This window comes from Mesoplodon mirus (genome assembly GCF_964341445.2).
Source record: "Mesoplodon mirus genome assembly, chromosome: 6".
In the NCBI taxonomy this organism is placed as follows: domain Eukaryota; kingdom Metazoa; phylum Chordata; class Mammalia; order Artiodactyla; family Ziphiidae; genus Mesoplodon; species Mesoplodon mirus.
In genome coordinates this window covers 30,564,677-30,587,970 of record NC_138982.1, presented here as the reverse complement: position 1 = coordinate 30,587,970, position 23,294 = coordinate 30,564,677, and the positions used below count along the sequence as shown (strand labels likewise).

The 23,294-nt window shown below is 43.9% G+C and overlaps 1 protein-coding gene across 4 annotated transcripts in view; it reads right to left on the bottom strand.

The window, feature by feature from the left end:
- Window positions 1-19,192: 19,192 nt before the first annotated feature.
- Window positions 19,193-23,294, bottom strand: part of HACL1 (2-hydroxyacyl-CoA lyase 1) — a gene marked incomplete at its 5' end in the record, with an annotated part of 44,123 nt that continues 40,021 nt past the window's right edge. Inside the window, 4 exons of one of the 4 annotated variants that reach the window (XR_014294431.1) lie at window positions 19,193-19,330; window positions 20,651-20,687; window positions 22,307-22,430; window positions 22,893-22,967. Coding sequence is in view for 2 of the 4 variants with exons in the window: in XM_082625683.1 (XP_082481809.1) it covers window positions 22,935-22,967 (33 nt within the window). Of the gene's footprint in view, window positions 19,331-20,650; window positions 20,688-21,888; window positions 22,431-22,807; window positions 22,968-23,294 lie in introns of those variants that run through there. The other 3 variants (XR_014294432.1, XM_082625683.1, XM_082625682.1) reach the window with 3 other exon arrangements.

Genomic DNA, 23,294 nt, shown 5'->3' with positions numbered 1-23,294 from the left:
CTTTTAGAAGAAAACAGGAGAAAATCTTAGTGGCCTTGGATTAGGCAAATATTTCTTTTTAAAAAATTCTATATATTTAAGGTGTAACAACATGATTTTTTTGATGTACATATACATTGTGAAATGATTACTACAGTCAAGCTAATTAACATATTCATTACCTCACATGGTTATTTTTTTTCTAGTGAGAACACTTAAGAAGTACTCTCTTAGAAAATTTCAAGTGTACACTACAGTATTATTAACTATAGTCACCATGCTGTGCATTAGAACTCTAGAACTTATTCATCCTACGTAACTAAAACTTTGTTCCCTTTGATCAATATCTTCCCATTCCCTCCCATCCCTGCTTCTGTGAAAAAAGGTTTCTTAAACAGGACACAAAAAGCACAAACAATAAAAAGAAAAAATTTTTCATGGACTCATCAAAAATTTTAAACTTCTGCTCTTCAAAAGACAATGTTAAATTGAAAAGACAAGCCAAAAACTAGAACACTTGCAAAACACATATATGATAAGGGACTTGTATTCAAAATACATAAAGAACTTTTACAACTCAATAATAATGGAACGACCCAATTAAAATAAATGGGCAAGGGTTTCCCTGGTGGCGCAGTGGTTGAGAGTCCACCTGCTGATGCAGGGGACACGGGTTCGTGCCTTGGTCCAGGAAGGTCCCACATGCCGCAGAGCAGCTGGGCCCGTGAGCCATGGCCGCTGAGCCTGCGTGTCTGGAGCCTGTGCTCCGCAACGGGAGAGGCCACAACAGTGAGAGGCCAGCGTACTACAAAAAAATAAATAAATAAATAAAAATGGGCAAAAGGTGTGAATGGATACTTTACCAAAGAAGATACATGCATGGCAAACAAGCACATGAAAATATACTAAACCTCATTAGTCACTAGGAAAATGTAAATGAAAACCATAGTGAAATACCACTACATACTACTAGAAGGGCTAAAATTAAAAAGACTGACAATTCCAAGAGTCGGTGAGGATGTGGAGCAACTGGAACTCTCCTAGTTGCTAGTGGGAATGCAAAATGGCACAACCATTTTGGAAAACAGTTTGGCAGTTTCTTATAAAGTTAAATATATACTTACTACACTACCCAACAATTCTACTCTTTGGTATTTGTTTAAAAGAAATGAAACATATTTCCACCCAAAGACTAGTATGTATGTGCATGTTCATAACCACTTTACCTGTAATAACCAAAAACTAGAAACAACCCAAGTGGCCATTAACTGGTGACTAGATAAACAAACTGTGTACAAGGCAACCGTAGTCAGTAACATGTGATGAACTGTCGAAACGAGGGACATGGCTGAATCTCAGACGCATCATGCAAAGTGGAAGGAGCCAACACAAAACGCTAATCCTGCTTAATTACATGTACACAGCCTTCTGGGAAAGAGAAAACTCTAGGGATGGAGAACAGATCAGTGGTTGCCAGGAGTTAGGGTTGTGAGGAGAAAGTTGATTGCAAAGGGAACTTTTGGTGGTGAGAGCAGTGTTCTCTATCTTGATTGCAGTGGTTGTCTCCTATGTCAAAACACAGCCAACTGTACTCTTAAAAACAGTAAGTTTTACTTTATGTAAATTTTCCCTCAGTAGGGGACTTCCCTGGCGGTCCAGTGGTTGAGACTCCGCACTTCCACTACAGGGAGCATGGGTTCGATCCCTGGTTGGGGAACTAAGATCCTACAAGCCACGTGTCACAGCCAAAAAAAAAAAAAAAAAAAATTTCCCTCTATAAATGTGACTTTAAAAAATAAGAAAAAGATAGTTCCCATTTATGCACTGACATGGGAGCTTGTCCATGTTGAGTGAAACTGGAAAGTTGCAGTGAATCTGACCAAAAAAGCAAGTCTATTTATCAATTATTTATATGTGCTAAGAGAAAGGCAAAGAGAAACCCTAGAACAAGGTACACTACACACTTGGGGATGGAAGCATGTGGGCTAAGGGGAAAAAGAGGGAAACTTTCCTTTTCAATCTTATACAAATAACACCTTCTTAGCCTTCTATACCTTTTAAACCTTATACAAATCATATTTGTATTAGTGGAAATTCTTACAGTGAGCATTACTTACTTTGCAATTTAAAAATAAAAGGATTTTTTTCCCGAAATCAAATTCTTGGCTATCTTAGGAGTACAGAAGAAAGAAGAAAGGGAAAAGGTGTCTTTCCTGCATGTTCAAGGTTCAAGAAGTCCCTGCCGACGTGCTGAGAGGGGCAGACAGACCATTATTGTCTGGTCCTGGCAGAGAACAGAGCTGTGAGCCTGGTCTTCCTGGCCCAGCATGAAGGGTGATTCACTTACACCAAGGCCCCGGCCACCCCCGCCGGCAGCTGCGTCAGCAGCAGGCAGACAAGACAGGGCAGCTGGGAAGCCTGGGAGAGCCCTTCCTCACAGCCCTGTCCCGCAGCAAAGGCTAAAGTCGGAGCCAGAACTGATGGAGCCTCGCAGCGCAATGGAAAGCTCAGCTGAGAAAGCTGCTAGTAAGTCTAAGGTGCCTAGCCAGACTCCCCCAGGCCGTGAGCCCGCTGGTCCTCTGCAGGGCAGGAGGTGTGGTTGTCCTCACTTTCAGAGAAGAGATTTGCATTGGGCGGGCCTTGAGCCACTGCATCTGGAGTGCAGTCACAGCAGTGACAATAACCTTACAACACAGCCTTCCCCCAGGCTGAGCTGGAGGTGCACCAATTCTAACTCCGTTTTTAAAAAGCAGACGGGTTTAAATAAATTGAGAAATGCAGCCTATTGTATGTCCCTCTTGGCAATGTATACTATATACTAGCATACCAAAGCCCCTGGGAAGTTCTGCAGAAAAGAAACCCATTTACTTTGCTTTTTCCCCTAAAAGAACCTTGACCCCAAATCTATTGTTATTTAATTCCTATTATTTAATTCCCCTTTACTTCTGTTTTATACAATAAACGTCATTGGTGCGCTAAATAAATAATTGTGATGTAGGGCTTTACTTTCTTTTTAAGTGAATATATAAATGTTTCTGTAATAAATTTATTTATTATTTATTTTTGGCTGCATTGGGTCTTCGTTGATGCCCACGGGCTTTCTCTGGTTGCGGCCAGCGTGGGCTACTCTTTGTTGCAGTGTGTGGGCTTCTCATTGCGGTGACTTCTCCTGTTGCAGAGCACGGGCTTTAGACGTGTGGGCTTCAGTAGTTGTGGCACGTGGGCTCAGTAGTTGTGGCTCACGGGCTCTAGAGCGCAGGCTCAGTAGTTGTGGTGCACGGGCTTAGTTGCTCTGTGGCACGTGGGATCTTCCTGGACCAGGGCTGGAACCCATGACCCCTGCATTGGCAGGTGGATTCTTAACCACTGTGCCATCAGGGAAGTCCCAGGGCTTTACTGTTTATAAAATCTTGTTTAACAGTTTTGTTTTGTTTTTTTCATTTGACGGTCATGAGCAAGGCAGCAGGACTAACGTTAATTCCTATTTTGCAGATGAGAAAATTGAGGCTTCTGTGAGGCTCCAGGGGCAGCAGCAGAGATTCAGGCCACTGTCCAGCAGGCGGAGCGATCACTGGCAAGACTAGACCTGAAACCTCCCGCTGACACCCGAGCCAGATGCCACCATTGCTCCAAGGCCTCAGGCCAGACTTGCTCCCCAAGGGAATATCATCAGCCAACCTCGTCTCTACCAGACTCAGAAATGCTGTGGGTCCAAGAATCATTCAGCTATGAAGAGGGGAAACCACATTCTTGGAAGGGAAATGGGAAGGTCACAGCTTTAAGAGAGGAAGTCAGAGAGGGCTCGAGATGCCGGAGGAGACCCCAAAATCATCTGTGACAACCAAGGTTGGATGGAGTTTGAACTGAAGCCCACAGGCAGGGAAAACATCCTGAATCCTGAGCAAAGCCAGTTTCCTGATGTTACATATTTCAAGAATCACAGAAATAAAAGAGCTCAAAAGAATTGTTAGGCCACCAAAGGCTTACATGTAACAAAATACATACCTATACAACAGACCTCAGCCCCACTCTCACAGGTGGGGTGGTGGGTCTGCCTGAGGTTTCCCAGAGGGTGAGCCCTTGAAAACATAGTTGACATTCATTTCATCGTCTTCTAGCCAGACCAAATGCATGTTCCTAGTTTACTGTCTGTACTGGCCATGATACTTTATTGCGAGAACGTTATCACTCCCGACCCCATCACCTCCCCGACCTCACCTCACGCCTCTCCCCATCACCAATACCCTCCCACCTTGGATTCCAAGAGATTGGATGGGGTGGGGAGGAAGGGCCGTGCCATAATTTGACCTGGCCGAAGGTAAAGGCAAAGCATCGGTCTCAAAGCTTGGATCTAGTCTCTGCAGCTGAAGGTGGAGATCGAGGGCGTGGGGCTGTGCTGTTTGCTGAGGCCCTGGAACAGGACGGCTCGCTCCTAACACACTGCTAGGCCAGGGCTGCCCACGACTCCACAGTGTGGGAAAGGAGCACGCCCCAGCTCTGTAAAATTATGCACATGCCCACCCCTGTTGTGGGAAGGGACATCTTGGCCAATGCAAGCAATACCAGCAGCTGCTGAGGGACGTTTTAGAACCACAGACTTTAGGAAAAAATAACCTGAGGAGGAGAACACACACAGGCATGGCAGCCTCTCACCGCTTTGGGGTTTGCGTTCAGTGAGGCCCTATGGTTCCTGCAACCAGGAGGTTCCCCATCCTGCAGGCTGTGTGGGAACAAACTGCAAACCAGGGCCTCAGCATGTGCAGTATTTAATCCCCTCCTTAAAGTCTTAAAGTGCTTTAAAAATGCTCAGCCACAGGGAAAGGGCTATCTGCAAGGCCAAAATATATACCTACACAATCTGGGTTAAGAGAGCAGTGATTTTTTTTTTTAAGCACTAGAGAGATTAAAAAAAAAATGTTCCATGTGGTTACCATGGATTATGTGATAACCTGTTTCCTTATATACAGTTACCGAATGTTTTGCAAACACATATGTGTCCTTAGGAGGTGGATGGACAAGGCTACACTGGAGAAGATGGAAATAGAAAAAAAAAATGATTCAGGAAGGTAAGAGAGAAGTCAGAGGATTCATTCATTCAAAAATAATTACTGAGTTCCTGCTGTGTCCCATGCAAAGATCTAAGAGTTAGGGATTTAGCGTGAACTGAATATATAAAATTCCTTGCCCTCAGGAAATTGCACTGTAGTGAAGGTGTCAAGACAGACAAGAAGCGGAGTCCAGGCATTCAGTGTGATGCAGAATGGAGAGAGGACTAATCAGGGAGGGCCTCCCCGAGGAGGTGACATCTTGGCAGAGACCTGAGGGGACGTGGTGTGTCTCAGGCGCGGAAAGGAGGCCCCTGTGGCTGGAGTAGAATAAGCAGGGGTGGGTGAGGGAGAAAGGGTGGGAGAAGACACAGGGGCCAGGTCATGTAGAGTCTGGGCTTCGTTTTAAGGTGGAAGCCAGTGGAGGGTTTTGAACAGAGGAGCGACAAGCTCTGACTCTTGTTTTAACGGGATCACCCTGGCATACAAATGGCAAGAAAGGGACTTAGAAATGGACGTGGGAGGATGCAGGAGGCCCCTTAGGAGGGTCCTGAAGGTGGAGATGAGGGAGACGGTGAATAACGCCCAGATTGGGTGTATTTCTAGGGTGGAGTGTGGCCGGTCGTGTTTCCCCAAGGCGGCTGCACCAATCTGCACGCGTCCTACACCTCCTCGTTAGTGTGATGCTGCTACACCTCTGCTGAGCCCAGACCCCTAGCCTCTCCCCAGCCCTCTGGACCGCTCTATCTGTCTCACATCACACTGGCCCCAGTCAAAGGCCTCCCCACCCCCCAGGTCTTTATAAAGTTACTAGAACCGATGAAGGGCACATTTCTCACAGATCCTGGGCTGGTGTAGGACAAAGTAGAGACTGGGCAGGAGAGAAAAGCCTTTCTTCGGAATATGCAGAAGTGCTGAGGAGACTTGGAGTGACCAGGACTGTGGAACCAGGGTCAGAGGTGATCTGGGGAGGGCCCACCGCCGTCTAGATTACAGGAATTTGGCAGGAGGCGTGCCAGAGCCGATGAGGAAGGTAAGAGGTGAGATTTGACTGTACTTCTCAGGGAGGGATTCATGGAAGACTCTGAGGCCTTTCTGATCTTAAGGGATAAAAACACTGATGCCAATCACCGGTCATCAAACACCTATTATACTTGCACACCTGTTTCATTTTTTTTTTTTCTTTTTTTTGCAGTACGCGGGCCTCTCACTGTTGTGGCCTCTCCCATTGTGGAGCACAGGCTCCGGACGCGCAGGCTCAGCGGCCATGGCTCACGGGCCCAGCTGCTCCGCGGCACGTGGTATCTTCCCGGACCGGGGCATGAACCCGTGTCCCCTGCATCGGCAGGCGGACTCTCAACCACTGCGCCACCAGGGGAGCTCGCCTGTTATTTCTTGAAAGCCTCACAGCAACTCTGGGAGGTAGCTGTCACTCCCTCCATGTTACAGATGCAGAAACAGAGGCCAATGAAGGCAGCTTAGGTGACCTGACCAGGGCCACAGAGCTAGAACACAAGTACCCCAAAGCCTGCATTCTACACACCACCAGCCCCGGTTCAGACACCACAGGGAATGGGGAGGCACCTGAGGGGACCTGCCCAGGCACAGGGTGGGCGTGACCATGGCCCTTCGGGGGCCAGTGGCAGGGCCTCACGGCCAGAGAGTCCTCAGATGAAAGAGAACAAGCTAAGATGCTGGATGCAGATCTTGGTGGCCTGCAACACAGGCGGTCGCTTCCCAGTGTGAACGGCTGGGCGATGGGGGAAGATTCTCCATGTGTGCAGGGCATTCCAGCTCCTGCTGCGAGCTGCCAGCAGGGAATGCTGGCCTCATGTTTGTCTCCTATTCCACCTATTCCAGAATTCCTGCTCTCCCCTCCACTGGGAAAGACCCCTCCCTGCATGGCCAAATCCTCCCAGATCTCCCAAGTTTAACTGTTCCCTCCTCCATGAAAACTCTGCCAGGAGGGATGCATTTGCTCCTGGGAACGTCCCCGGTGGTTCCCTCATCTTCATTCTTGCACTTAGAGGGCAGTGTGCATGGTGGCAACAGCACTACGGTTTCAAGTCAAACAGTACCTGGTTGGAATCCCAGCTTGGCCGCTCACCGGCTGAGGAAACTTCTCAGAGCTCAGTGGAGATAACATCCCTTATGGGGCTCTGAGGAAGGGTCGGGGATGAACCCTGAGATTCCCTGCACTAGGAACAGCCAACCTTGGGACTCACCTCTCCCCACTCAGGACCTGACTAGGGGGCTGCATGCAAGTCTCAGCACCCAAGTGGGAACTGGGGACACTTTATTAATTGTGGTAACAACCAAGACGGATTCTGGCAAAGGCTGAGCTGGGGAATGTGGGTCAGACCTGGAAGCCACAGAGGGTTGCTTCTTCCTCCCCAGGGAATTGAGACGACCAGCCCTTCTTTGGGCTTCTGCTCCCCTCCCCTCCAGAGACAAGAATGAGGAGGAGGCGGGCAAGGCCAGACCTGGTAGGCAGCCCCTAGGAATTCTCAGGAGGCCACAGAGCTGATCTTTAAGGCAGAGTGAGCCCACTCATGAGCAACACGGCCCTGTGAGGATCCTGGGTTCTGACCCATCAGACCGAGAACTCCTGTTTTTTGGAGGGCATGGGCACATGGCCTTAGAAGGGGTGGCCCAGGGTGTAAGTGTGGGGAGAGGGGTCTCCTCTTCCACACTATGGATTCAATATACCACTTCTATCTTTTTTTTTTTCCTTTGGCCACGCCATGCAACATGCAGGATCTTAGTTCCCCGACCAGGGATCAAACCCTTGCCCCCTGCATTGGGAGCGTGGACTCTTAACCACTGGGCCGCCAGGGAAGTCCCTCAATGTACCACTTCTAAAATGCCTTATACAATGCCTTGCCACGTGGTAGGAGACACTTAAACTATTCAAAAAGAAGAATACTTACGTTCATGTGTATGTATATGTGCTAATATAAAGGGAGCTCTAGTCTGTGCTTTCAACCTTGCAATATAGTTATTTTGATACATGTCTTATTTCTCTGAGTAGATTATTAATTCCTTGAACACAAGGCCCATGACTGGTCCTTCTCTTTATCCGCCCAAGTGTCAAATCTGATACACAGTAGTCGTTCAATAAACATTAAATGAACTAATGAATGGATTTCCATGGTATATGCAAAATAGTTAACTACATTGCAAGATATCCAAAATCCCTAAGAGTAATTCAGCCTGGGTCAAGATTCTCCTTGCAAAGTCTCAGAACAGACTTGCCTCTTGCCAAGGGAAATGCAAGTGTGCAGCTGCAGAGGCCTTAGCTGTAAATGAAATGACACGTGTGAGGCACTTTCACACAGTCTGGCCTATAAATGTTAGGTTCCAGAGGCCCCTCTGTAAGTTGAGGGCTGGGCGAATGCATTCTCCCCCTGCCTCCCCCAGGCTCTCTCCACCATGTGCCAGACTCCTCTCACATCAGGCCTGCACCCAGCCTGGAACAAAACAACTAGCTCTGTCCAGCTCTGGCTTTCATGCCTCAATGCCATGTCAACAACTCCTGAGAAATAGTCTTCAGAGGAGAAGATGTTGACATATCCTCAATTACATTCTGTGATTCTCCACATGCTGTCTGGAAAATGCATTAGTCCAGTATATTCATTTGCTAGGGCAGCCATAACCAAAAGACCACAGATTAGGTGGTTTAAACAACAAATGTATTTTCTTACAGTTCTGGAGGCTAGAAGTCCAAGATCAAGGGGTCCGCAGGTTTGGCTTCCTCTGAGGACTCTCTCCTTGGCTTGTAGATGGCCACCTTCCAGCTGCATCCTCACATGGCCTTTCCTCTGTGCATGGACATCCCTGTTGTCTATGTGTCCGAATTTCCTCTTCTTATAAGGATAGCAGTCAGATTGAATTACGGCCCAGCCATAAGGCCCTATCTCCAAATACAGTCACAGTTTGAAGTACTGGGGATTAGAGCTTCAGGATATAAATTTGGGAGTGGATACAATTCAGAAGAACTGGATTCAAGTCCATTTCCTGGTTGTGTGATCATAGGCAAGTTGCTAAGCCTCTCTGAGCTTTTGCTTCCTCATTTGCAAACTGGGCTCCGGGGTTTTGTGAGAATGAAAGGAATTACCATGTGGCAAGTGCCTGGCACACAGTGGGTGCTTAAGGAATGCTGGTTTCCCTCTCAGCCTATATGTGGGAATGTTTAGACTCTTGTATATACAAGACATGTTGCTTATGGACCTGGTGGGGTGGGAGGAGAGGACTGCTCATGGCTTCTTTTAGCCCTGTACTACCCCATGAAGAAGGAAGGCTGCTACAGAGCAGATGCATTAGGACGTTTTTCCGACCACTGTGATGGTGCAGGGCGCAGGAAACAGATCAGGTGTCAAGCACATAAGAGAGCATCAGTAATTCTCTTTAGGTGTGGGTACCTAACACCCCTTGGCATCTGAACTGGATGAGAGGTTGAAGTTTTGGTATAGATTGAGCTGGACTTTCTAAAGCCTGAAAATGAGAGTTGGTTTATACCTGAAACTGACAGCAAAAGCTATGATTCCTCTTTGAACTATTGCCTGGGATCTGTGAAAGGGGGATGTGATAGAGCTTGTTTAAGAACCTAAAGCTTTCTGGGACTTCCTTGGTGGTTAAGACTCTGCACTCCCAGTGCAGGGGGCCCGGGTTCAATCCCTGGTCAGGGAACTAGATCCCATATGCATGTCGCAACCAAGAGCTCGCATGCCACAACTAAGGAGTCTGCAGGCTACAACTAAGGAGCTGGTGAGCCACAACTAAGAAGCCCATAAGCCTCAACTAAGGAGCCCGCCTGCTGCAACCTAGACCTGGCGCAACAAAATAAATAAATAAATAAATATTTAAAAAAAAAATTTTAAACCTGGTTATTAGTACTTGTTATTTCTTGTATCTTTGTTGTTTTATGTCCCTTAATACCCCTCAAAGTACCAAAGGTTCAGATCTTTCAACTTTTCCCACAACACAAGGGTCAATTTAAAGCATTCTCTTAATTGAGTTTTCCCCTTTGAATAAAACTTTATATCTCACTTGATTTTACCAATTTTCCACAGAAAACCTCTTACAAAGCACTTTTTAAAAAGCGTGTTAAAATAAAGACCATATATGACAAGCTGACAGTTAACGTCATACTAAATGGTGAAAAGCTGAAAGTTTTCCCTCTACTATCAGGAACAAGAAAAGAGTGCCCACTGTCATCATTTCTATTCTATATACCATTAGAAGTCCTAGCCAGAGCAATTAGGCAAGAAAAAGTAATAGAAGGCATCTAAATTGGAAAAGAAGAAATAAAATTGTCTCTGTTTTCAGATTACATGATATTACATAGAGAACACCTTAAAGACTCCACAAACAAGCTACTGAAACTAATAAGCATGTTCAGTAAAGTTGCAGGATATAAAATCAACATAGAAAAATCAGTTGTCTTTTTAGAATTAACAATGAAATATCTGAAAAAGAAATTAAGAGAACAATTCCATTTTCAATTGCATAAAATAAAATACTTAGGAATAAGTTTAACCAAGGAAATGAGAGATCTGTACACTGAAAACTATAAAACACTGATGAAAGAAATTGAAGAAGACACATATAAATGGAAATATATCCTGTGTTCATTGATTGGAAGAATTAATATTGTTAACATTTCCATGCTACCCAAGGCCATCTAAAGATTCAGTGCAATCCCTATCAAGAGTCCAATGGAAGTTTTAAGAGAAGTAGAAAAAACAATCCTAAAATTTATACGGAACCACAAAAGACCCTGATAACCAAAGCCATCTTGCACAGGAAGAACAAAGCTGGAGGTATTACATTACCTGATTTCAAAATATATTACAAAGCTATATTAATCAAAATTGTATGAGACTAACATAAAAACAGACATGTAGATGAATAAAAGAGAACAGAGAGCCCAGAAATAAAATCCACACATTTATGGTCAATTGATTTCAAAAAAGTGCAACAACATACAATGGAGAAAGGACAGTCTCTTCCATAAATGGTGTTGGGAAAGCTGGATAGCCACAAGCAGAAGAATAAAATTGGATCCTTATCTCACACCATATACAAAAATCAACTCAAATGGATTAAAGTCTAAAACATATGATCTGAAACTATAAAAATACTGGAAGAAAACATAGGGGAAAGGCTTCTTGACATTGGTGTGTGTAATCCTTTTTTAGATAAGACCGCAAAAAGCATAGGCAATGAAAAAAGATAGTCAAATGAGGTTGTATTAAACTAAGAAGCCTCTGTATAGCAAAAGAAACAAGAAACAGTGAAGGAACAACCTATGGGATGGGGAAAATATCTGCCAACCATACATCTGATAAGGAATTAATATCCAAAATATATAGGGAACTCAAACAACTCAAGCAAGAATACAAATAACCTGATTTTAAAAAGGGCAAGAACCTGAGTAGAAATTTTTCCAAAGACACCCAAATGGTCAACAGGTATATGAAAAAGTGTTCAACATCACTAATCATCAGGAAAATGCAAATCAAACCACAATGAGATATCACACCACACCTGATGGCTATTATCAAAATAATAAAAGATGAAGTGCTGACAAGAAAAAACCCCTGTGTTCTGTTGGTGAGAATGTAATGTACAGCCATTATGGAAAACAAAAACATTCAGATCACAGCAATAGATGAACCTGGAGGACATTACACTAGATGAAATAAAAGAAGCCAGGCACAGAAAGGCAAATACTACAGGACCTCACTTATATATGGAACCTAAAATAGTCAAATTCCTAGAAGCAAGGAGTGGAATGGTGGTTGCCAGGGGTTGTGGGTGGGGTAAATAGGGAGATGTTGGTCAAAGGGAACAAAGCTGCAGAATTACGCAGGATGAATAAGTTCCGAAGACCTAATGTACAGCATGGTGACTGACATTAACGATACTATATTGTATACTATTTGAAATTTGCTAGGGGAGTAGATCTTAAGTGTTCTCACACCACCCCCCCCCCCCGATGGTAACTATGTGAGGAGTTGGATATGTTAGTTAGTTTGACTGTGGTAATCATTTCACAATGTATACATATTATCAAAACATCATACTGTAAACCTTAAATATATATCATTTTTGTTTGTCAATTATGCCTCAGTAAAGCTGCAGGAGGTGGGGGGGGACTTTCCTGGTGGCGCAGTGGTTAAGAATCCACCTGCCAATGCAGGGGACAGGGGTTCAAGCCCTGGTCCAGGAAGATCCCACATGCCATGGAGCAACTAAGCCCATGTGCCACAACTACTGAGCCTGCACTCTAGAGCCCGTGAGCCACAACTACTGAGCCCACGTGCCACAACTACTGAAGCCCACATGCCACAACTACTGAAGCCCCCGCGCCTAGAGCCAGTGCTCCGCAACAAGAGAAGCCACTGCAATGAGAAGCCCGTGCACCGCAATGAAGAGTAGCCCCTGCTCGCCGCAACTAGAGAAAGCCCGTGCGCAGCAATGAAGACCCAACACAGCCATTAATTAATTAATTAAATGAAAACGAAAGGACAAAAAAAAAAGCTGGGGGGAAAGCACGTTAAAGGTGCCACCAACACAACTGCAGCCTGTGTCTTTGTAATACGGGTTTCTCCAGGCTTGGAGGTATGACCTGCTCATAATAATAGTTCAGCCCTTCTGTGGGGAGTTCAGGTCCTCAGTGCCCTCCCAGGTTCTCCCTATAGGAAGTACTCCTGTTCAAGTCTATATTCAGATAGCCCTAACCTGTTAATCCTGATGCATCCTCACACGGGGCTGGAGATGTGTTCCTGCTCACCACTGCCCTTCCAGCTCTGAGTACAGGCATTTTTGGTGCCGTAGTGCCAGGCAACAGGGAGAGGTCCCCTGTCGTGCTCACTCGTGTATCTATTCCCACTGCTCCTCCCTCTGCCCCTGCGGGGATGGGCTGTAGTCGAAAGAGGGGGAAACACACAGAGACCCCAGTGATTTAAGGTCCTCCTCTTCTGAGGGCTCGAGTGCAAGTGTGGGTGATGGGAGGGGTAAAGGGTGGAAGCCAGGGCCATCTGAGTCACACTGTGGGGCAGGGCGGGGCGGTGCAGGGGTCCCAGTCTCTGCAGTCATCTGAAGGCCTGGCTGGGGCTGGAGGCTCTTCAGAGACCTCAGTTCCTGGCCACACAGACTTTTTCACAAGGCTTTGTGAGTGTCTTCATGACACATCAACAGGCTTCCCCAAGTACAGCTATCCAAGAGTGAGAAAAAGGAAAAGGCCACAGCCTTTTGTGACCTAGTCCCGGAAGTGACACACTGTCACTGGAACCAAGTCACTGAGTCCAGGCCACAGTCAAAGGAAGGAGAGTTAAGCTCCACCTCTTGAAGGCAGAGCACCAAAAAAACCGTGGCCATTCTCCCACTATCTGCTCTTCTTGAGTCGAGCCTGTGCTTTCCAACCTGCTCTTTCCTTCTCAGAAGTCTTCTTGGTTCCTTTTGCATCCTCGCCAGCTCTCCACCCTGAATCTGCAGGGGGCACACAGCTGGTCCTTCTCTTGAGCTTAGCACTCTTTGTCCAACTATGTGACATTGTCACCCAGAACCAATTCATGCCTGACACCATCTTCCCCCTCCTGACACACTGTGTTTTGGAAATGAGGCACACCTGAATAGCAGAAAAATGGGCCAAGTTTTCTCTCTTAGATGCCTGGAACTAAAAACTTATGAATCTGGGGTAAACAGGTCTAACTTGAGCGTGCATCAGATCACCCAGAGGACTTGTTAAAACACAGATTTCTGAGTTTCCAAGACTCAGAAGTCTTGGAAGCTGGGTGGGGATTTGCAGTTCTTATGTTTCCAGGTGCTGCTGCTGGTCCATGGACCACACTTTGAGAACCACTGGTCTAAGGGTTAAGTTAGCAAAATAAGTGTATCTTCAGTGACTGAATTATTAGGGTATACTTACTCAGATGACCGTTTTTCACAGGGAAATTTGGATAAGCTTACAACTTCCTTGGAAAATTCTACTTTGTGGCAGTCTTCTTCTGTCTCTTATCTTCTCCCTATGTTCCTGCCCTCCCTTTAAACATCGCATCCACCTTAAAAGCATACATAACCGTATTTTAAGATTTCCGTTTGTAACGATATTTCAATTCATCGGAGTACAGATTCTCAGAATTGAGGCACTCTGGAAGAGGCCTGTGGTTTTCAAATTCAAAAACATATTTTGAACTGAGGTCAATTTAAAATATATATCATCAAAAAAATAAAATAAAAATAAAATAAAATATATATCATTACTTCTTTTTGGCCTTTCTTACATGCTCCAAATTTCTTTTACCATCCCCCCACCCCCCCGCCTTATATATCAGTTTCAATCGTCTTTATAAAAGTGAACAGCTCTTGAATTAGGAACTTCACAAACTCAAGGCAACTGATAAGTGGTGGCATCCAATATTCAAATGACCTTCTAAAGTAATTTTCCATTTTTATTCCTGCCCTATTTCAGTCAGTCTGGGAGATTCCTGGAAAGAACATGTGCTAAAAGAATTTCCATTTCCATTTCCATTAGTAGGTGGCTCCATAAGTAGCCCATTTGTTTTATTTTTCTGTGGATCATTCTCAATCCTATTTGCCCAAGTTGAGTCACACTGTCAAAGAAAGCTTAAATGGTTTATATTCAAAGAGCTCAAACTTGTTTGTCCTGGTGTGCAATTATAAACACATTTAGAGAAAAAGGAAAAGAAAGCCATACCAATATATACTATTTTTCTGTCAGTGACCTCTCCAGTCTATTTTTATTTAAAACGGAGTCCAGCTTTTAAAAAATAATGAATGTAAAGCGTTTATTACATAATGACTTAGAGGCAGGATCACTATGTATTAAAAGACCTACTGGGAGGCAATTTTCCAAGTTAAGGCCCCAAAGCCAAGGTCTTTGAGGAGTCCTTCCTCCCCCATGTCTGCAGGTCTCATGAACGCCATGTCCTGTTCTGGTGAGTTCCTTTACACAGGAATTTGTGGAGCAGCCTCAGCTGCACACAATAAACAAATGGAACCTAATCAAATTTTATAAGCTTTTGCACAGCAAAGGAAACCATAAACAAAATGAAAAGACAACCTACGGACTGGGAGAAAGTATTTGCAAATGATGTGACTGACAAGGGCTGAATTTCCAAAATATACAAACAGCTCATACAGCTTAATTATCAGAAAATCAAACAACCCAATCAAAAAGTAAGCAGAAGACCTAAATAGACATTTCTCCAAAGAAGACATACAGATGGCCAACAGCCACATGAAAAGATGCTCAACATTGTTAATAACTATAGAAATACAAGTCAGTGCACTCACCACTAGGGTTGAGAACTTAGGGGTCAATTTCAACCACTTTTCACAATTTCAACCACTTTTCACTTTGCACACGGAGTTCCAGTGCAGACAAATGGCTGTGAAATATGCATTAATTGGCTGTAGCCAATTTTCTCTGATGTGCCCTAACAGGAGAGAGCTGTGGCATGGATAATGCCAAAGAGTGAATAATCTAAAAATAATTTGTTTGGTTTGGGAAAGCAGCACGTGACTTCCCGGCCGCAGACTGGCCTGGCTAATTCAGTTTGGTTCAAATGAATGTGCCTTTTCCTGATTTTACACTGACAGCCCAGGCCTGTGCTGAGCTGTGGAAGGAAGGTGGCCAAATTAAAAGCTGGCTGTGGCCAGTTTCCCAATGGGAACAGACAAGCTGTCAAAGGCACACAGTCACTATAGGGATATGGGGACTTCTCTTACCACAGTGGGACAAAGCTAGCTCTGTGACTCCATGAGGGTTGGGGGCCAGAGGCAGAAGAGGGTGTGAAGGGAGAGGGGTTAATGGTGATCAAAGCACTCTTTTGTGCAAGGTTTCCTGCTAAGCATTTCTGTAAACACACATGCTCCAGGCAACTCTGAGTTAGGTGTTCTATTTCCTCCCCCCATTACAGAGATGAGGAAACTGAGGCTCGGAGTGGTATAACCACCAAAGCAGAGCAGGGTGGAAATTCAGGCTTATCATCCTCTGCCCAAGAGAAGAGTCCCGGCCCAAAGTTGAAAAATGAGCTGTTGATGGACCTGGGTCAGATCCTTAGATTTTAAGTCTTGGTGAATGAACTTTGGCCCCCTTATTTTTCAGCTCTAACAGTCTTACGGCAGCAGTAGAGAGACCTCCAGAAGTGCCCTGCGGCAGCGGAACTGACAGAGAGCCCCAGTGGAGGTTCCCTGAAACCTGTCTCTAGCATCTGTGCTGAGCCTGCATCTCCCAGGCACCATGTGGCTCCCCTCCCATGTCTGCGTCCAGAAGGATGTGAAGGGGGGGGGCCCTCTCCCGGGAGACATGGATCTCGGATAGAAGCCTTGCCAAAGCTTCCTTGGACTGCGTGGCAACCAGGGTGCTCCCACTCAACCTTCCCTCCTGCCCTCCTTTCCTGGGGTCTGGTCTTCATTGCGTCTGATGGCCCTCCCAGCCTTCCCAGCCCCTCCCATTTCCTCTCACACAGATGTTTCCCTTAATAAAATTCTCACGTTTAATCCCATCTTGCCATCTGCTTCTCAAAGGACCTGGACTGAAGTAATGCCTCTCCCCACTGGTGCCCCAGCCATGCACACATCACCGTGGGTGGAAGAGGAAGCAAAGGAGGTCACCTTCTGCTGATTCACCTGGGGACCCTGGCCTGAGATTCTGAAAGTGCAGATGACAGAGGCAATATGTTTGCCTTCGTCACTGGTCTCAGTGCCATGAAGGAAGGAAGTCGAAGTGGCAAGTAATTGACTAGCACTCCCATTTGCCCTAATTCAGCTGCCAAGAAGTCACTTTTTGTTGCAGGTGACCACAAGCACAAACAACAGTTTGGATTTTTCCCCCCATCTTGTTAGGTCCCTTGGGGAAGATATTCAAGCCCTGCACCCTCAGTAACTCCTTGTGGGGAGATTTTCTTGCCATCTTTTGCTCCCCGTGAAGGAAGACAGCACATAAATGATATCCTGATTCTAAAACACCTAGAAGGAAGTGGTCCACGGTCATCAGTATCATTTAGCATTGTTCTGGAAGTACTAGCCAATGCCACCAGATGAGAGAAAGGAAGAAGAGGTTAGAGAGAATTCATTAAGGTACAGAATTAGTATACAAAATATGCAAACAATAGCCAAATATAAATGTAGTGGAAGATAAGAACTTATTTACAATAGTGACAAAACAGAATAATGTCTATGAACAAGTTTAACAAAAGTTGTGTAGTGCCAATAGGATGAGAATTTTAAAACTCCACGGAGGAACAGAAAAAATACTTTAATAAATTCAATGATACCTTATTGTTGAATAGAAATAAAAGTTTAAGATCCAATTATCCAAATATTCATATTTAATACAATATTTTATACATATCCATTTAACGCCACTCTGTATTAACCACATCTTATTTTCTGTAATGCTGATGCTTTGACACCTGGGCCTTGCTGACCCCAGGGACTGCCCCTCCCAGGTTAGCTAGTTGGCAAACTCTCTTTTTATATGCAAATCAACCCTGAGCCCATGATCCCAACCTCCCTCTTTATCGTGCTCTGCATTGGGCTCTCACATTCCAGGCCTCTTATCTCCCTGTCCTAATCACCACAGGGTCAGGTACCAGATGCCCGGGGCAGCCCCTGCATCCTGGAGCCCATGGATATTGTTCAAACTAGCCAATCCTAAACCTGCTTAATCTGCCTCACCTGTTTCTTTCCAAGGAAAGCACGGTAAAGGCTTCAGCTCTAAGTTGCCTCTTTCTCTGTGCCCGGAGAACACCTTCACCCTTTCCCCATGCAGCCCTGCATGGTGTGGGACCCTCTCCCCTCCAGAACTGTAAGAAACTATCTTTTCTTGGCAATCGTCTCCTGATCTGTCGGCCTTGCTGAATGTGAAGTCCTTCTATTAATGCACTAAATTTTAAAATGTACTCCAATGAAAATACTAGATTTTTTGTGCTACTAGAGTTAATACAGAGAAGTAATCAAATGAAGATAAGCATGAAAGCTCTGAAGAAGAATGACGTAGGCAGAGTGGTGGGGAGAGGGCACAGCTGGACGGTGGACGAAGGGCGGGGGGCGAGAATGGCACTATGAGTTATGAAATGGAGTTAGGAGTGTAGTGGATGTAAATTTCAGTGCACAGCACTCAAGTGTGAAAGAAATACTTATTTCCAGTAACTCAACTTTACTTTTGACCTCCATTTGGAGGAGGAACTTGGCCCAGTTCCATCAGGGCCTCGAGGCCCAGACCCCAGCCCTACACGGCTTTAAGGACGGTGGGGCTTGTCTAACCCAGGCACCAGGGCTGGGCTTTGATCCTCCTTGGCTCACCTCTCCACGCTGCACCCTCAGAATTGTTTGTTGCGCCTTTTTGTGATATAAACCCCCCGGGGTCGCCACCCCTGCAAGTAAATGCCCGTGATGTATATATCACTATATACACTTAGCAATATGTAGATTCTTCAAGGGGGAGCCCACAGAGGAGCTTGCCAAACAGAGCAGGAGGAGGCAGGCCCTGGAAGATGAGGGGTGAGTAGTGAAGAAGGTACACGCAGGGTGCTGTAGGAGGGCTGGGAGAGAGGACAGCTTCATGCAAGAGGTGACAACATGGCTGATACCACATGGCAAACGGCGGGGAGCACACAGAGCTCAGGCTAGGGTGAAAGCGGGTCTGATTTCCTGAGCCCTCCCTGACCACTGGGGTGAGGAGGCAGTGCCTGGGAACACACTGGGACCAGAGAATGAGCCTCAGGACGAACCAGGTAGCTGCAGACTAAGCACTCCGCAGAGCTGGCTCCAGTGACCCCTGGGAGGAAGATCATGGATGACGCCATCTCTGGATATTTCCAGGCCTGAGTCAAAATTTAAAGTGTTCCCTTCAAACTTTGAAACTGGAGATCCAGGGGTTTCTAGCTGTGCCTTTTCTCTCCGCTCCCTAACTGCAGGGGTAACCACACAACCTGGATTTACCATGGGTTCACTGACCAGCTAGCCTCTCTCCTAGAAGAAAAGGCCTTGGAGGGGAGGGACGATCCAAGATAGTCCAGTGAAGACCAGAGGCTTAGGCAGCCTTGCCTGTCAGATCTGAACCCAAGGTGTACTTTAATCTGCACCTTACCTTTGGGAGGATTTCACAGGATCTTCAATTTCCTTTATCCACATTACTCCATTATTCAGATGAGCAGCAGCAAATGCAACCAGAAGACACCAGATGATTCAAACTTCATCTGTATACATTTCACTCTCCACAGCAGTCAGCAGAGTCAGTTTTACCATAGCTTCTCAGTCATAATTCCCATCTGGAATTTAATTGGTTTCCAACTTTCTTAATACACTCATATGCAATTCCATCCTAGTCACTCTAAGTTTGCATTTATCAATACTTTAATCATGTGCCACTTCTTCATGGCAGTGCACTGCTTCCCCACTGCCTAGAGAAGTGTCTTAAAAACAGTAAAGGAAGTTGGTGCAGCCACTATGGGAAACAGTACGGAGGTTCCTCAAAAAACTAAAAATAGAACTACCACACAATCCAGCAATTCCACTTCTGGGTATTTATCCAAAGAAAATAAAAACATTAATTCAAAAAGATATATGCACCCCTATGTTCATTGCAGAATTATTTACAATAGCCAAGTATGGAAACAACCTCAATGTCCATTCATAGATGACTGGATAAAGAAGATCTGGAGGGTGGTATGCTAAGTAAGTCAAACAGAGAAAAACAAATACTGTATGATTTCGCTTACATGTGGAATCTAAAAAACAAAACAAATGAACAAACAAAATAAAACAGACTCATAGGTACAGAGAATAAACTGGTGGTTGCCAGAAGGAAGGAGGGTGGAAGGATAGATGAAATAGGGGACAAGGTTTAAGAGGTAAAAGCTTCCAGCTATAAAATAAATAAGTCATGAGGATGTAATGTACACATAGGGAACATAATCACTAATATTGTAACAACTTTGTATGGTAACAGATGGTAACCGGTCTTATTGTGGTGACCATTTCATAATGTATAAAAATATCAAATCATCATGTTGTACACCTGAAACTAATACAATATTGTATGTTTCTTATAATTCAGTTAAAAGTAGTAAAAGAACAAATACATTTTTGGAAGCAATATTATTTTCATTTTCCTTTGGTGTTCAAAATCCTATTATTTCTTTGTAACAGATCTGAGACCTTTTTCCCTAAGGAAAACATACTCAAGTGACATAATAAGCTGAGCTACTTCAGAGGTGCATATGTGAAATAACCATAGAAAATATCCACTGAGCTATTTCCAAACATCATGAATTCTCATTCAGCTATTATCCAGTGAGTAGGTGGCTGTTTAAGGAAATAAAAACACACAGCCCCTGTCTTCCAGGAAATGACTCATCTATTTGGGAAATAAGACCCATTACTTGCAAAGTGAAACCACACTGTTAAATAGGACACAATTCCAGCCAACATTCTCCTCTTCTCTAAAGTTGTATCTTCCTAAAACACAATGGCATTTATTGAGTGCCTTCTATATACCTGGCACTGGGCTTCTGGATAACTTCTTGAACCCGCAGACAACCCAATGAAGTATGAAAGGTTTGGGAAAGAATATCAGTAGAGGAACTAACCTGATAAGTCATTTCCAAGCCTGAATTCTCAGCGTTCCTAAATTAAGAAAACAACCATAATCTTTCAAAGTTCAGTTTTTATGAGGCACTTGAGTATTCAACATACTAGGATCATGCAAGAATGTTCCTTATTAAACTAGGGGATACAAAATATTTACCAAGTAAACTTTGACTATCAACCAACAGATTCATTTTAGAGGGGCTTATTCAATATCTTATCCTTCTAAGGAAAGATCCCATTTATAAAGCAGGCAGTCAGTGGACAGTACTCCTGGACTAATATGATCTTTGTTCAGACTGACCTCTGCTGGTCAGTCTATTAACCTGCCAATTTTTTTCTCTCTTGAGATAATATGACTAGAGAAGGAGCTTTTCCCCAAATTACATCTAGTATCCAGATTTATATAGTTCAACTCACAAATATTCATCAAGCCCTCAACCTTTCAGCAAAATCTTACATAGCACTTGGCCGCCAGAGGCCAGCGTCCACAGGCAGAGTAGGACACTGATGAGATTACATAAGCCGCCCACTCTCTGCCCTCCTTGGATATTCCCTATGCTCTTCCGCAGCCCAGGCTTTCTAGTCTGTATCTCAGAACTACATAAGAGGACCTGCCAGGGGGCCTGATCTCAAGGGCCTGTCAGGCAAAGCCACAGCTCCCTGCAAGGATCTCCTGGGTTCACACCTCGAAGCTGGAGTCCAAGACACTGTGGAGGTCACTCAGGCCCCTAACTAGCCAACGGATATAAGTCTGATGTGTACGGTACAGTCAAACTAGCTGAACTTGGATATAAAGTCCTATACTCCAGCTCATATATAAAACTGCAGATAATAAACAAGAATGACCCTGAAAATAAGTGATACTTTTCCATTTCTAATATTTTCTTAAAACAATGTCTGTTTCTGGTAATACAATTACATAATTATTTTTACTTTAAAATCTTATAAAAGTAGGAAAAACATAAGAGGGAAATAAAAATTACTTAAATCCCATCGCCAAGTTATATTAAAATTTTGGTTTATTTTGTGCCCACCTTTTTTCTCTTTGTATGTATTTGTGTATGAGTAAAGATGTATATCCTGACCTGGACCCATCCATTTTTGTAGCTGCGATTATTTCTCCATTAATAAATATTCATTCTTTAACACAATTTTTATTTTATGATGTTGACAGATCATAATTTACATAACCAATGTCTTATTATTAAACATTGTGGTTGTTCCTAAATAAAACTATGCTGAATGGCCTTATATATAAATATTTGACCAAATGTTTTATTACTTCTTTAAAATACATTCTTGAAATAGGCCCACTGGGTCAAAAGTTATGGGGTATGAACATTTTATGATTGCAAATACAAGCAATGCTAGAATTCCTCTATGGAATTTGTACCAGTTTCATCTTCCGCCCCAGCACAGCACTCCTCTCCTCACTTCACCCTCACCAAACGCTGAAAATTATAATTTAAAAAGTGCTTTGCTAAGTGGCTGGGGTAAAAAAAAAGGGTTTTCTATTTAACTTACGTACTCATTTGTATTCATACTCATACTTTTATTGATCATGTGTTTTCCTGTTAATTATGCATTCATGCCCTTTCCCCAGTTTTCTACTAGTGCATTAATATTTTTCTTATTTATAAGAGTTCTTTACATACTAAGGCTGTTGATTCTGTTGGTCTCAATATGGTACACATAAACTAAGGTTGATAATCCAAATATACCCTGAAATTATTAGTTTGGGTGTGGTGTGACTTCTCCTTTGGCTTAATAAATTCTTTCCTGAAAAACAAAACAGAACAAAAACCCAACTCATAAGATGTAGAACAAGCCCCATTAAATACTGGGTAGACTAAGGTTGGGTAGACTAAGGTATGAAGTGGTCAACGGATAAACTATGAAGGAGAGATAGTCTAGGTACTCCAACTTACTGAACATGCCTCTACATTGCATAGTTCTTGAAGCTTTTTTCTTCGAAGATATTATTAAAAGATATGTGACTTTAAGAATGGATTTACTTAAAAGAATACTGATGTGTCATTCAATAAACCAGTTATGATGCTATTTAATAAACCCCTCTTTCATCTGTAAATGGTTATTTCTGTGGTAGAATACTGGTATCTTTTTATGTTTTTAATCAATTCCTGCACTATAAAATGTCATTTAGAAATGTTTTTATTTTTCTTTGCAGAACAATTTTAACATTATAGTAATTTGGCTGTGGAAAATAAAATTCCATCTTACAGGAAAGAGAAACCTCCTCAAGTCACTCATTGGCATCTTTATTTACATATTAGAGCGGGTCAGCCAGTGAAAATCCTAGAAAAAGAAAAGACAACAAACATTCAGTCAAAAGAAATAACTGTGTCAAACTATATCCTGTTTTGCTTGCTCTAAAATCTAGAAGCCCCACTATAGCCACACTAGCCACAGTGGTGGTAAAGTGAAGTTTGTCTTTGGTCTAGAGCTTTTCCCAAAAAGGAGCTAAAAATCCATTAGTGAATCTTGCTGTCTTGTCCTACAAAACAACCTAACATCACTTTCTGGATCTTCCCCCATTAACAGTAATCAGGGCACAAAAAACCTAGAGTCTGAAAGAACCAGAAGTACATGCAAAAGAAGAGAGAAATTTACAGAACAGAAATA